Raw genomic sequence first — 13,632 nt, forward strand, 5'->3', positions numbered from 1 at the left:
GGCTCTGCTCAGCCCGGCTGGCATCTCTGTGAGTGTGGATGCCCCCAGACAGGGCTGGGATATCTGAGCGGCTCAGCGAGGCCTCTCGCTTCTGTATTAATCCGATTTCCCGTGCATGCCAGGCAGGAGGAGGCAGGAAAACCTCTGTCCTCCGTGCGGCAGCGCGTATCGCTCCCGCTTCTCAGCCGCACGTACGGCTTTTCATCTGAAAACAGCGCGAAAAATCTCTCTGGGCGTCGGGGTGGGGAAGCGAAGCAAGAAAGGGAGTTTGTGCGGAGAGTGTGCCCTGGCCGGGAACGCGGAGAGCGGCGCAGAGCCCGGGAAGCTCCTGCCGGCCCCTCCGGGGACCCCGGCCCCGCCGCGACAGCCGCCCCGCTGCCACCCAGCCGCGCTGCGGCGGGCGGGGACGGCCCGAGGGGGCTGCGGTGCCCCGCACAGATCTGGAAGGAGCCCCAGCGGATTCAGGGGGCCGAAGAGATTGCCCGGAAAGCTGCTGCCCCCGACTGAAACACCGTCGAGCAGTGAAACAGTGGGCTCGGGCGTCTCTCGTTCAGGGACAACCAACATCAAAAGCCTTTCGTGTTACCAGGCCACGACAAGCAAACAGAACAGAGGCTCCCCCGAGCTTTCTCTGACCTGTTCTGGGAGCGGGGGTGTTGCACTACCACACGGACATGTCGCCTTCGCCTGCCAACGGCGTCGGAGCTGCCTGCGGTCGCCACACTGTCCCGATTTTTGTCCCGCGGGAATCGAGCAGTAACAGCAGCCTCGCGGGACGGGGAAATCTCCCTTCCCCGTAGAGACGGACACAAATTCTCCCTGTGCGCATCTTTCCCCAGACTCGTTTTCGTGGCTTTGCTCTGCTTGTGCGTGCACCGCAGGAGCAAACAGGAGAGAGATGTAATTCATTTTCCCGGTGGCCGGGGGAGAGGAAGGAACCCATCCTCCCGCTCCGCCACTCGGCCCCTTGGCCCGCTCAGCACCCGAGAGGCACGGAGCGCAAAAAGCGGGCGCAGGACGAAAGGAATTTTGTCCCATGTCTTACATCCCGACGCGAGCATCTTTACCCGAAGCTCGAGTGCCAACAGCATTATTCCCCCCTTTTTTGCAGTGTTATCTTAAAATGATGACATAAAGGCATTGCCTCCCTCTCGCCCCGACTCCAAGTCCAGGCGGGCACTGCTCCCGTTATTTGGGGAGGTCGAGGCGGAGGGAGCCTGGACCCGCTCAACCAACCCTCCGCTGGAGGAGACTCAGATTCCTTTAACACAGGGGAAGAAAACTGTTTCCCGACGCGCTTTTCCTTTCTCATCTGACAAAAGCCACTCCAAAACCCTCTCTCCTGCATGGGCTAGCCTTCAGAAAGCAAATTCAGGAGGCAAACAAATTCCTGCGGTTCCGTGAGCCTCACCGCCGTGGTTTATCGGAGGAGAGACAGTCGTGTTTCGCTGGGCATCAGTCCCACGGCTTCCCTTGCATTTAGGGGAGTTCCAACATCATGGCAAATCCCGCGCTGACGGGCGCAGCCGCTTTCTGGGGCTGAAGGAGAACCGCGAGGCCCACATCGTGCCCTGATAAGCCATGACAGCCCTTGTTCCTTCCCTGGCAAAGTTTTAAAGGCAGAACATTAATTTTCAAGACCCTTCCAGGTAATTTCTTCCCCCGTCCCGCTTCTCTGTCCCAAGAGGGGTCCATCAGGGACGGTGCCCCGAGAGCGCTATCCCGTGTGGGAGCTGCAGGCATCCAGGAACGCACCAGAGCTTTGTGCGCGGCCCTCTTGGAGAGCGCCCTGCCTGCCGTGGCTCTGACGGAGCCTCTGCCCCCTCCATTACACATTTTTTACCAATTCCCTCGTCCCTTCTTCGTCCGGCAGGACATCTCTTGGGGCCTGCTGCATGCCCCTGCTCCTTCTTCCCCGGGCTCCTGGTGGGGGAATTCTGTGGGTGCTTCTTTCCCATTCCCCGGGGCTTTGCTCTCGCTAACAAGGGTGGCCCCGACGAGAGTGTCCTCCCCGGAAACCCCCCCGGCCCCGAGAGGTTTCTCTCCTGAGCCTTCAGAGAGGCAGCAAGAGAAGGCCAGACGCGCACTCGCCTCCGCATCGCCGGAGGACACCGGCATTTTCCCGGCCTTTCGCTTTATTCCTCTGTTTCCCCTTTCTTCCCAGCGATGTCTCAGGCCCAGCGCCCACCGGCCGAGCTTGTGGGGCAGAAGGAGGGGGGTCGGTTTCTCCTGCCCTTGCCCTGCCTCCCTGAGCGGGATCCCGGCCCCGCGGATTTCTGTGCCTCTCTTCCCAGAGGGAAGCACGGGGGCCGCTCAGCGCCGCGGCTTTCGCTCTAATCCGCGCTGTTTGGCGAGGGAAGCAGGCTGCCTCAGGAGCGGCCCCCGTCCTCCCTCGTGGCCCGGGAGGAACGGAGCACGGAGTAGCGCGGCGCTGTAGATTTTCCGAGGGCGAAGCTAACCATGACCCGGAGCGGAGCCGTGGGATCCCGGCCCGAGTTCCCGGGGAGCGGCCGGGCCGCAGGCAGCGGGGAGGGCACCCAGCCCCATCAGCACCCACCGGGATAGGGGGAGAACCCGCCGTGCGTCCCCCCAGCCCGGCGCTCACCCCGCCCCGCCCCGCCAGCGGGGCACAGCGCAGGTATGACGTCACAGCGGCTCCCCGGAGCGCACAGCCGCGCTGTGACGTCACGGGGGGCTGCGGAGAGGTGCGCGGAGAACCGGAGGGACCGCAAAGCGAAGCAAAACAAATCAAAGGCGTGGTGCCCCGCCCTGAGCCCCAAAACTGCCCCGCGGGCTCTTGACAGCCGCGCCGGGAGCGGCGGGCGGTCAGACAGCCCGGCCCGGCCCGGCCCCGCCGCCAAAAGCACCGCACGGGCCACGGGCACACGCGGGGCTACGAGCGGCACTGGCAACTTCCTCATCGGGGCGCAAGTTTGCGTCACCAAATCCAGTCCTCGTCACTGCCTTCATTAGGGAAAAAAAAAAAAAAAAAAAAGAAAAAGGGGAAAAAAAAAAAAAAAAAAAAAAGAGAGCGAGAAGGCCGCCTGGGGAGGCTCCAAGGCGAGGAGAGGCAGCTGCTCCCTTCGAGCGGGGTGAAGAAAGCTGGAGAAGCCACGCCAGCCCTCGCCCCTGGTCAACAGACTGACGTGGCTACAAACCATAGCAAACATTTTATTTACAGGAGTTATATATATATATATATATATTTATATATTTTGTCAGTGCAGTATTTCTTGGCCGGATTATTCGAAGCAACAAGTTGCAACCAATGAGGACGTTGGCAAAATACTTCACATTGTAAATTGGAATGGGGGGTGGGGCGGGGAAAGGTGGGGATTTAGGAGAGCGTTCTCGCAGTCCCTCGCTCGGATTTTCCTTGGAGAGGACGAGGGGCGGGAAACGGAGAATTAAAATAAAAAATAAAATTAAAAAGGAAGGGGAAAAAAAAAAAAAAAAAAAAAGAGATCTCCCGGTCTCCTGCGAGCAGCTCTGAGGGGAAGGCGGCCGCCCCACGCTCTGCCGTCCCGGGGCCGGGGCTCCCAGCTCCGCCTGCTCCCTCGGTCCCTCGCCCCGGGCCGGGCCGAGCGCTGGCCACAGGCGGAAGCGGGCCGGGGCAGGGGCCGGGGCCGTGCCGGCCTTGCCGCGCTCCCGGGGCGAGGGAAGGGAGATAAATTAGCGCACAGGTCCCGGGCCGCCCCGACTATAGGCCGCTCCGCGGCTCGGGGCTGGCGGCGGCGGGCGGCGGCGAGGGCAGGCCGGTGCTGCCGGAGGACTTGGCCAGCCCGGCGGCGGCCAGGCTCCGCTCGGCGCCCTCAGTCCGTTCCGTGTCGCTGGGGGCCATGTCGAGGGACTCGGCGTCGCTGCTGTCGCTGTCGCCGTCGGAGCGGCTGGGGCTGCGCTCGGGGTCCCCGGGGGCGGCGGGCGGTGCGCCGGCTCGCTGGGCCGCCGGCTCCGGCTCCGGCGGCGGCTCCTTGTCCTTCTGGGCCTGCGCTTCCTTGGAGTGCCGCCACTTCATCCGCCGGTTCTGGAACCACACCTTCACCTGCGGCCGCGCCGCCCTTAGACGGGCGGCCCGGCCCCATCGCGCCCCGCACAGCGCCGCGCCCCGCACCGCGCTCGGCCCCGGCCCCTTCCACCGGGACCGGCAACGCGGGGAGAGAATGAGGCGCCGTCCTCCCTTCCCGCTGCCTACATCCCTACGCGACTAAAGGGCTTTGTTTTGTTTTTTCCTCCTTCTAGTTCGTGTATTTAAATACCGCACACACCCCACCCCGTGTTTGTTTGCTTGCTTGGATGGGGTTTTTCCTCTCTCCTTCTACTTCTTCTTCCAGGAAACCAGATCTTGCTCAAGAAACCACAGCGTTATACAATTCTGTGCGCTGCGGGCCCTCAGTAGTGGAATCATTACAGAGTGGCGTTTAATGATTCCGTTTGAAGAAGTGTTTTCACTTCCTCAGAACGAAGGATTTCACAAGGGAAGGAAAGATTTAGAACAAAAAAATTAAAACGAAACAAAACAAAACAAAACAAAAAATACCCCAAAACAAAACAAAAAAAAGGGGACATTAAGGATAGTGTTTTCGCTTCTACTTCCTTTGCCTTAAACTGCCTCCTACAGCAAGTTGCGCTTCAGTAAAGCACACGCTGATGGTCTGCCCTAGCCCCGCTCGTCTCTCCGCCCGGCCGGCTGCTCGGTGGCCAAAACACAGGCGAAAACTCCGCGCCCGACCGCGGTACGCCGCGGAACCTGGGCGCAAGAGGCGCTCGGGGCGAGGAGTAGCTCCTCAGACAGCCCCACTTGTGATAAAGGAAGGGAAAGCGCTTTGAAACCTCACTGCCCTCTGGTATCTATCTAAACTGGAAGTAAGGTTTGAAATAAAACCGAAGCCGTTCTTACTTGAGCATCTGTCAGCCCCAGCATCGCCGCCAGTTGCTTCCTGTCCGGTTTGGTGACATACTTCTGGATTTCGAACCGTTTTTCTAAACCTTTCCTCTGCAGGTTGGAAAAAACAGCCCTGGACCAGGAACGTTTCCTCTTGTACGTCTGGGGCAGCGTGTCCTTGGTTAGAACTGCGTATGGACCTGGGGAGGGGAAGAGAAAAGCGGGGGAAGAGAGGGGAAGACGGCGTTATTAATGTCACCGCCTGAAAGGGAGCGTTAAATCGATCAGAATAAGAGTTGGAGCGCGGTGTGCAGGGAGGGCCCGGGGCAGCGTGGCCCTGCCTGCCTGATGGGTACGTGTCCTGTCAGCCTGCGCTGCCTCGGGCGCGGGTGGAGCTGTCTGGAACCCGAATTTCTTCCTCTCCCCCCTCCCCGCTTCTTCTGTCTCGGCCCAGGCTTTTGCTCCTGTACTCGGTGGGACGGTCCCCTAGATCAGGCCCTAGCCGGCTCTTCCTCCCCCCCACGCAGCCCGGCTTTCGGCCAAAATGTGAACCTCGCTACACACACCCCGGCCTTGCAAAATCGCCTGGCGAGTCCCTCCGGTAGGAAGGGGGCTGCTCCAGGACGGAGGGCCCTGGCCCACGGGAGGGTCGAGGAGGGACGAGATGTACCTGGAAAAGTGTCTTGAAACTGGTGCTGCACTGAGCTCCTTGGGTTTGTGTTTAAGGGACCCAGGATAGCAGAGGCCTCGTTAATGGGGTCTAGAGACGCGAAGAACTGGCCGGCGGAAGGCTGCAAGTTGGGGAGATGAACCCCAGTTTGGCGGCTCGTAGTTAATAAGGAGGTCAGATCTGCGAGCACAGGAACAAGGAGAGCTCTGTTATACCGCGGTCGGGACCGACAACTCGGCATGATTCGGAGCGGGTGCCCGGTCGGAGGGGCTCGGGGGCCACCAGGCAGCCGTCTCCCGCCCCCAGGGGCTCTCCTCGGGAGAGGCGGCCGTGCCCCGGCAGTCAGACATCCTCCGACATATTTACTCCCTTGGTCAGGATGTTTACAGGCCGCGAGGGGAGATGAATTGCAGCGAAAGCTTTTAAAACGCGCTGTGCCCTGGGAGAGAGGAATCCCCGGCTGCTCGGGGAAGTGCGGAGCGCTCCGCTCGCTATTTTCACGCTATCGCTCCTTTCCCAGGGGCACAAGCCCTGCGCCCCGGTTCTGCCGTGCGGAGGCCGGGGTGGGGAGGGGGGGGGGGGACTGCGGGGGGTGGTTCAGTGAGAGCTGTTCGAGACCCCGATTAATAACTTATTTACTTTTTAAATTATGCTTTCCTCGGCTAGATCGAAAAGCTTTCAAATCGCGGGCGTAGTCGCTAATCGCAGCACAAGTAGCAGAGCACCGAGAGCGTCAGCGCGGAAAGCGGACAAGCCAATTTCTCTACCTCTCAGCGTGTTGCCTTCCTTGACTTTGGGGTCGAACTCCGCCGATAAAATGCGGTCGATGCCGAATTTCAGGTCCTTGCTGGCGGGCGCGGGCGCCGAGCCGTGCGTGTGTCCGCCGGGCAGCCGGGCGGGGGCCGGGGCGCCTCCGCCGCCCGCCGCCGCCGCGGGGGAGCGGTGCTGCGGGGGGCGGTGGTGGTGGGAGTGGTAGGCGGCGGAGAGCGGCGAGAGGCGCGGCGGGAAGGCGGCAGCGGGGGCGTCGGGGGCCACCACGGGCGTGGGCCGGAGCGGCGAGGCCGCGGCGTGGAAGGGAGCGCCGTGGTGCACGGCTCCCAGCGCGGCCGGCATCCCGGTGCCGGGCCCTCCGGGCAGGCCGTCGGCGGCTCCTGCCGCCGCCTCGCCGCCGGCGTGGAGGATGTCGGCGATGCAGAAGGACGGCTTCTTGGCCGCCGCCGCGTCCAGCGGGAAGCAGCCGCCGGCCGCCGGCCCCGACGCGGAGCAGTACGCCGCTGACCACAAGCTGAAGTTGGAGGCGTAGAAAGGAGCCAGCCCGGCGGTGTACATCCTGCCCGAGGAGGGGACGCGCCGCTCCGCGGCTCAGCTCCCGGGTGCGCGCCGCGGAGCTGCCCGCGGCCCCGGGCGCATGGGGAGGGATGGCGGGGCGAGAGGCGGCTGGTGGAGCGCTTCCCGGAGGGGCGAGGAGGGAGAGCCAACCACCAAAAAATGACGGGAAAAAAAAAAAGAAAAAATGAGAGGAAAAAAATAACCCCGAAAGATTAAAAAGTCCCCAGAACCCGCGGCCGGACGAAGAAAGCGAGCTGGCGAGGAGCGGAGCGGCGCAAACAAAACAAACCCAAACCAAACCCCCTTTCCTCGCACTGGGGGAAGAAAAAAATATCCACCCCTCCCCAAAACTTTCTCTGGCAGCGAGCAGCCCTCGCTCCCTCCCCACGCCCAATCCGCGATCCGCGGGGCCGGGCAGCCCCGCCCGCCGACACGCCCACGCAGGGCTGGGGCCGAGGCCGGCGGCCGCGCCCGCAGCGCCGGTGCCTGGCCCCGGACCCCGATTTGGAGCGGCTTGCCCAGCAAAGTACACCCCAACACACACCTATCCCCCCCTTAAATTGCGCTCTCGACTTTGAACAACCACTTCCCCCCTTCCTCCCCATCCCCCTCCCCAAAAAACCCAAAAACCCACAACCCCCCAAAAAAGCAGCGCAAGGTCGCCTCACTTGCTGCCGCCGCGATTTCCAAACTTTTGGAAGAAACGCGCGGGGAAATTCTTGGCTATTGGAAGCCGGTCTATCCTCTTGGAAACGATTCTCAAGGAAATGTGCTTCCTTCCCGGATAAATGAGCCTGGGATAGTCTGGAAGAGAAGGAATCCATGCTGATGCACACAATACACGTATTTACGAGAGCTCCCAGATATTCTGGGCCCAGGACACGTTGGATCCTGCATTAGCAACGATTAATTAATTACCTAGTATTATTTTGACGATAGTGTAATTCTACGATAGATTTTTGTCAGGTTCTTCATCCCGGTGGCTGCGTTTGCTTGCACACCAACTACACCTTAAAAACTACTTCATAAATTCTCAAGCCTTCGACGACAAAACTATCTCCATTTTTTCCCAATACACCAGAATCATGCGCTATATTCACTGCGATGATTTAGGGGAAAATTTATGAAAGCGTCTTTGGCGCTTTTTTTCTCTGCTCTATCATCGCATTTGTCCTGACCTGACTCTGAAAATCAACTATTTCCTTATTTTTAGTTTTCGTACAAGTAGAGCAGTCTCTGTCGTTTTGAGCAGCCTGCCGGGTGGGACTATTGCAAGTTTGCTTTGATTTTGTTTCAAAAATATCATATTATTTTTTCCGAAGAGTTTCCCAAATTCTGAAGGTTTTCGGGGAACCGCCAGAAAGGCGACCTATTTTTTTTTTCGCAGGTATGAAGATGTAGCTTCTGAGGGAATATTGAAACCACCTGCGAGCGACAGCGAACGCGTTCCTTTGCCATAACCGTGTGCTATAACGGGTGAAGGTGAGGCTGGTTCCCCGGGAAAAGCCAGACACCTCTTTGCTTCGGTTTGGTTCTTATTAACGAGGCAAAACCGAATAAAGAAGAAGGTTTGGCTTGCCAAGGTGTGTCCGAAACCCGAAGGCGGCGAAAGGAAAGGTTGGTTATGTCTCAGCTTTTCCTGCCTCGACATCGGAAAGCCTCTTTTCCTTGCATCTCTCCCCAGTTCTCCCCCACGCCAGCTGCTCCCAGCGCCATCCTCTTACTCTCAAACCGGATCGAACGACTCCGGTTCCACTCGCGTTCCCACCGCCGGGCAGAGCCGCCCCTCCAGCCCGCCCGAAGGACGGGCAACGAAGTGTGCCCTGGGCTCTGCATGCCGGCCGCAAACCGCCCCGTTAAACGATTGCAGCAATTACCACGGCTACCCCGGAGCGTTGGACCAGCCCGGGGCTGCTCACCAGGCAGGCAAGACAGGAAAAAAAAAAAAAAACCCACAACAACATAAAACCACCAAGAAAACCAAACGCGGTGTTTTTCTCTATTTCATATTTCTTTTTTTCCTTTTTTTTTTTTTTTTACTATTTTTTTTCCAAATTTTTCTTTTAGGAGCTGATTTCAAAGCCCCTCTCGCCTGGCTGCCGTGCAGGGCCCGTGGATGAGCAGCACCGCAGGGACGGGCCCGTCTGCGGGCACGCCGGGCAGAGCCGAACCGGGCACGGCCGCCGGCGGCCGGGACCCCGCTGTCATCCCGCGGGCACTGAAACAACCCGAAAGGAAAGGCTGAACGCCTCGCACTAAAGCTCTTCACCCTCGGGCTGGGCCTCGGGAGGGCGAGGGAGCCAAGGAGTCCGGGCAGTAGGGGCAGGTGCTTTCCCGGGATTCGGCTGCACTGCGTCCCCGCGCATCCTCCGCGGCAGAAACCAGGAGCACCTGCCCCGCCCCCCGGCCTCTCCCTCTTCCTGGGGACAAGGGTGTCCTTTCTCCCCAAAGGCCTCCGCAGGCCTCCCTGCCTGCCCGGGGACGCGCGGGGCTGCGCGGCCGCGCTGCGGGGGGAGACGGCGGCGCCTCCTCCCCGCGCAAGGAGGGAGAAGGCTGCAGGAAACCCGGGGCTCGCTGCAGTCCAGGTCATCTCCTGTTTTTTGAGAGGTTCCAACTCGGACTAAATGAGCGGATGTGCCTGCGAGATTTGTCCCAAAATAGAAGCGGCTTTAGTATTTTAGGATACAGCAGAAATCCTTATTTCTTCCGGAGAAAAACTTCATAATGAGCGCGAGCACTTCCCTTTTCAATATTTGTGCAACTTTATCTCGACCAGCAAGTTGCTTTGGTGACGCAAATCCGCCCTTGTGTATTGCAACTACAAAAATAAATGCAAGGAAATCAATTCCCTTCTAGCAATGAAAACATAAATATACAGCTGCGACTTTCCCCTTTAATCTTGCTTTCCGAGGGACTCGAGAAGGAGGCGAATGAACTGTGCGGCAGAAGCGATGCTGCTGCTTTTTTTTTTTTTTTTTTTTTTTTTAGGAAGGGAGTCTCGAAGGACTTTTTTTTTTTTTTTTTTTTTTTTTTTTTTTTTTTTTTTTTTTTTTTTTCCCTTCTTCTTCCTCCTCGAGGCTGGCAAAGGACTTGGGAAAAAATTTTTCGTTTTCTTACGAGGGGGAAATGGAAGGACTAAGCCCGAAGCTCTGCAGCTTCTCCGTCCCTACTGGAGGGCACGGGACCGGGAGCATCCCGGAAAGGGCCGGGCCCTGCCTGCCAGCGCCCCTCGGGGAAGGACGGACAGCCCTTTCGGCAGAATACCTGCCCCGTCCAGCCTCCCTGCGAGCCGCGGGCAGGTCGATCCCACGGATTCCGCGGGGATGCTGGCAGCCCGAGCCCCCGGGCTCTGAGCCCCGAACGGTGCCCGAGCCCGAGGCAGCCTGTTCACCCCACCGGGGGCTCCCCGCCACCGCAGGCAGCGCTGGTCGGCTCAGCCGCGGGGCACGGGGGCCAGGCTTGCCCCTCCGAGCCGGCGCAGGATGCTGGCGGAGCGGCCTCCAGCCCTCCTTCTTCGTCGCCCATGGCCTGCGCTTTGCCTGTTGGATTTTAGGCTTCTGTACGCGCTCTGATTATTCCTATATTTGTATCTAGAAACGTATGTGTGCGAGATACAATTTTTTTTAAAAAAGTTCAAGTACTATTACATCTCTCTGGAAGAGTACTTTTAAAAATAAATATTTAATCCTCACGGGAAGCCTTCTGGGAAGAAGGTTCGCTCTGGTGGCGTTAGCGGGACCCCTGCATCCCTGTCCCGGGCGTCCCGCGCTGCGCAGCGCCGGGCGCCCCCCAAAGCCCGTGCTCTGTCGCCATCTGCCGAGACCCCGGGACGGGACTTCCCCACCCTCCCAAAAACCTCCCACTTCCGAAACACCCGCTCGGGGGCCGCGCGAGCAGCGGGCGGCCGCGTTTGGGGAGCCCCCGCCGCCGCAGCCTGCCCGGGCTGGGGGCGCAGGGCGGGAGCCGAGGGCTTCCCGGGAGCTGCCGCCCGTGCTTCTCCCGCACCGCCGCGGGATGCGGGGAGCGCTGCAGCGGGGCCGCCCCTGACGGCGGGCCGAGAACCCCGGCCGGGATCCGCAGCTGGAAGCGGCCGCAGCCGCCTCCGCGGGGCTAGAGGGGCTTCCCCGGGCTGAGCACAGCTCGTTATCTGAAAGGCTCAACAGCAGCGCAGGCAGGAACTGCCCAGGACCGCAAGCGAACCCAGTGAACTAAGCTGGTCAACCCCTCGGCGTTTCCTTTCCATTGTTTCACGCGTTATTTAGTTGAATACCTGTGTCAGTAAGCCACGACTAATGTTATGTCATCTGCTGAGCAGCCGTGGAAGGCGTCGGAACGCAGGCGGGATCTGCATTTCCGTGCAGTAGGGCAGGATTTCAAGCTGTATTTTAGCTGCTGTTTGAATTCGGCTCAGAGTGTGCTTCTGGAGGGAAGCGCCTGATCCTCCTCACCTGCAGCTTTGTAACAAGCAGAGGTGTTGGAGTGTACGCCCAGGAATCCTAGATGGGAATTGAGTCCACTAGGCATACTAAAATTGCTCTGAAGCAAAATTCCTCTGAAATGTCTATATTACAACTGTCTGAAAACTCCATGGGGTTTTCGTCATGTGAGCGGTCCCAAGAATTGTCCATATGTTCCAGCAGAGAAGGTCCCATTGAGCGGGTCCATATGCGAGAGCGGATCAAAGCCTGACGCTCCCAGCTCCAGGGACAGCACACCAGCCACTGAGCGGGAGACTTGTTCTCACACTTGCACGCTTCCATGCTGTGGCTTTCTTTCAACTGCTGAAGCTGCTGTTTTCTGAGGAAACACATTAGAGCATGGGAATTTGAGGGGTTTCGTGGGGAGAGACTTTTCGCAGTCCCCCGAAACGCTGCGCAGTCCCTCGAGTCCCTTCAGACTGAGAGGGGACCTGAAAACAGTGATTTACCTCTGCTCCTAAGTGCCTTGCTCAGAGAACCGGGATGTGGGAGGGCACTGCATCTTTCCACAACCATGCATACAAAAGAAAGAAAAGGAATGATCTTTCCATGATCTTTCCTTTTTCTTCCTTTTTTTTTTTTTTTTTTTTTTTTTTTGTGTGTGTGTGTGTGTGTGTGTGTGTGTGTGCACGCATGCATATGTGTGGGGTGTGTGTGTATGTGTGTGTGTGTGAAAATCTGCAGATTCACAAACCTTACAGAAGGGTCAGGGTAAGAAATATCAGATGGAGAGAAGTGCCCCCAGGAAATAAGGCTGCATTCTGAGGACTAGCAGGATCAGCAGGGTCAGAACGTCCCTTCCCGGGGTTTCCTATGGGTTGGAGCAGGTTCTGCTCACTGTGCTGGCTTTTGTGAATCTTGTTTTCAGGCACCTGATGCTGTGCTGGGAGATGGGAACCAGGAGCCTGCAATGCTGTGATGGTTTAAGCTCCTTGAAGGTACAAGGACCCCCTACATTCCAGCCTGTCTGCTCCTTATCCCTGGGGATGTCAGATTAACTCTGCCAGTAAGACGTTTTGTACTGCCGTAGTAACCCAAACTGGCTTTTCTATCTTGTGGCCAGCCAGGGTGAGGGTGCTGGGGGAAACACGCATTTGAGAGACAGGCTGGCAGGAATGCTGACACCGTCTTCTAGTCTGCTCTAATCTCTCATCAGGTCACCCATTAATTTAAGCACTGCTTCTTGCGACTGTTTCTGCAATCTAAAATGGGTCCTTCATGCATGGAGAGCCCCTGAGTTTGTTTTCCTCCCCATCAGCATCATATCATATACACCATCCAATCATCCTGATTTCATAGCTTACTCCACCTTCACGCTGCAGTCAGACCATAATCTGCTTGCAGGGGGACTTATCACGGGCTACTTGCGATTTTCCAGGGCTCACCAGCAGAGAGGTTTGCAGAGAGCTGGTGTGCAATGAACCCTCTGGTGGCTGATTAAAGGTGACAGGACGTGCAGAAGTGCTGACCCCCTGCTTTCATGTGCAACCGCCCATCAGGGAAGCATTTGCTTGCACACGCTGGATTTAGTTGGCACAGCGCACAGCGATTGAAAACAAGCACCACTGCCTGAAATGAAGGTGATTTGACTCTCAGTGAAAAAAGACCATCCACAGGTGCTTCCTAAATCTGACAGGAGAGTGGAATTACACCTGTTTTCAGCTGAGACCCAAATGGGCAGCTCCTTAAGGAGCTGAGGTAAACTACTGCTGTTGAGGACAGGCTCAGGGTACCTCAGTTCAAGCTGGATATTTTGATGCAAGTATAGATGAAAACCGATTTTTTTTTTTTTTTTTTTTCATTCCTCTATTGGATCATCATCTCTATGGTTTTGCCAGAACAATCCCATTCTATTTCCACAAAACCTGGCTGGTGCCTTTGGCCCTTTCCTTCTCCAGCAGCAGTACATTAGAGTTACTGCACAGAAAAGCCGTTCAATATTGAAGAAGGAAATACTAATAACTGCCTAATAAAAGTCTTAGTAAGAAACAGTTTCCTCCTTCTTGCCAACAGCAGTCAAAAATGTGGGAAAGCTGGAAATAAAGACATCAGAATGCAGACGCATAAAAGGCAAAATCAATCCCATAAGGAAGTCAAGTTTCTAGAAGAAAATTACTCTGTAAAACTCATCTGGATTTGAGAATAGTTATTGTTTTTCTTCCATCCCTCTTTTCATGTTCAAAGTGGATTTAAATACAGTAGGCACATATCAGCCCAACTTTAAAACCAGCTCTTTCCTTGCTATTAGCGTATATAAAACACCAGGAAAATAA

The 13,632-nt window shown here is 57.6% G+C and overlaps 1 protein-coding gene across 1 annotated transcript; it reads right to left on the reverse strand.

The window, feature by feature from the left end:
• Positions 1-3,700: 3,700 nt before the first annotated feature.
• On the reverse strand, positions 3,701-7,148 carry HLX (H2.0 like homeobox). Its single transcript, XM_040057391.1, has 4 exons — positions 6,320-7,148; positions 5,553-5,732; positions 4,898-5,082; positions 3,701-4,042 (listed from the first exon to the last, which is right to left on the reverse strand). Exons 1-4 carry the CDS (start codon positions 6,879-6,881, stop codon positions 3,701-3,703), a joined length of 1,269 nt encoding a protein of 422 aa, XP_039913325.1. The 5' UTR covers positions 6,882-7,148.
• Between the last annotated feature and the right edge of the window lie 6,484 nt (positions 7,149-13,632).

The sequence above is a fragment of the Hirundo rustica genome, chromosome 3 (genome assembly GCF_015227805.2).
Source record: "Hirundo rustica isolate bHirRus1 chromosome 3, bHirRus1.pri.v3, whole genome shotgun sequence".
Taxonomy (NCBI): Eukaryota; Metazoa; Chordata; class Aves; order Passeriformes; family Hirundinidae; genus Hirundo; species Hirundo rustica.

Bases quoted from the DNA above. Each gene is read 5' to 3' on its own strand.
- HLX (XM_040057391.1), bottom strand. From the start codon at position 6,881: ATGTACACCGCCGGGCTGGCTCCTTTCTACGCCTCCAACTTCAGCTTG. The intron at 5,733-6,319 runs GTAGAGAAATTG...CTGTGCTCGCAG, and splicing joins GGAAGGCAACACGCTGAGAG to ATCTGACCTCCTTATTAACT. The intron at 4,043-4,897 runs GTAAGAACGGCT...GCGCGGCCGCAG, and splicing joins TGGGGCTGACAGATGCTCAA to GTGAAGGTGTGGTTCCAGAA.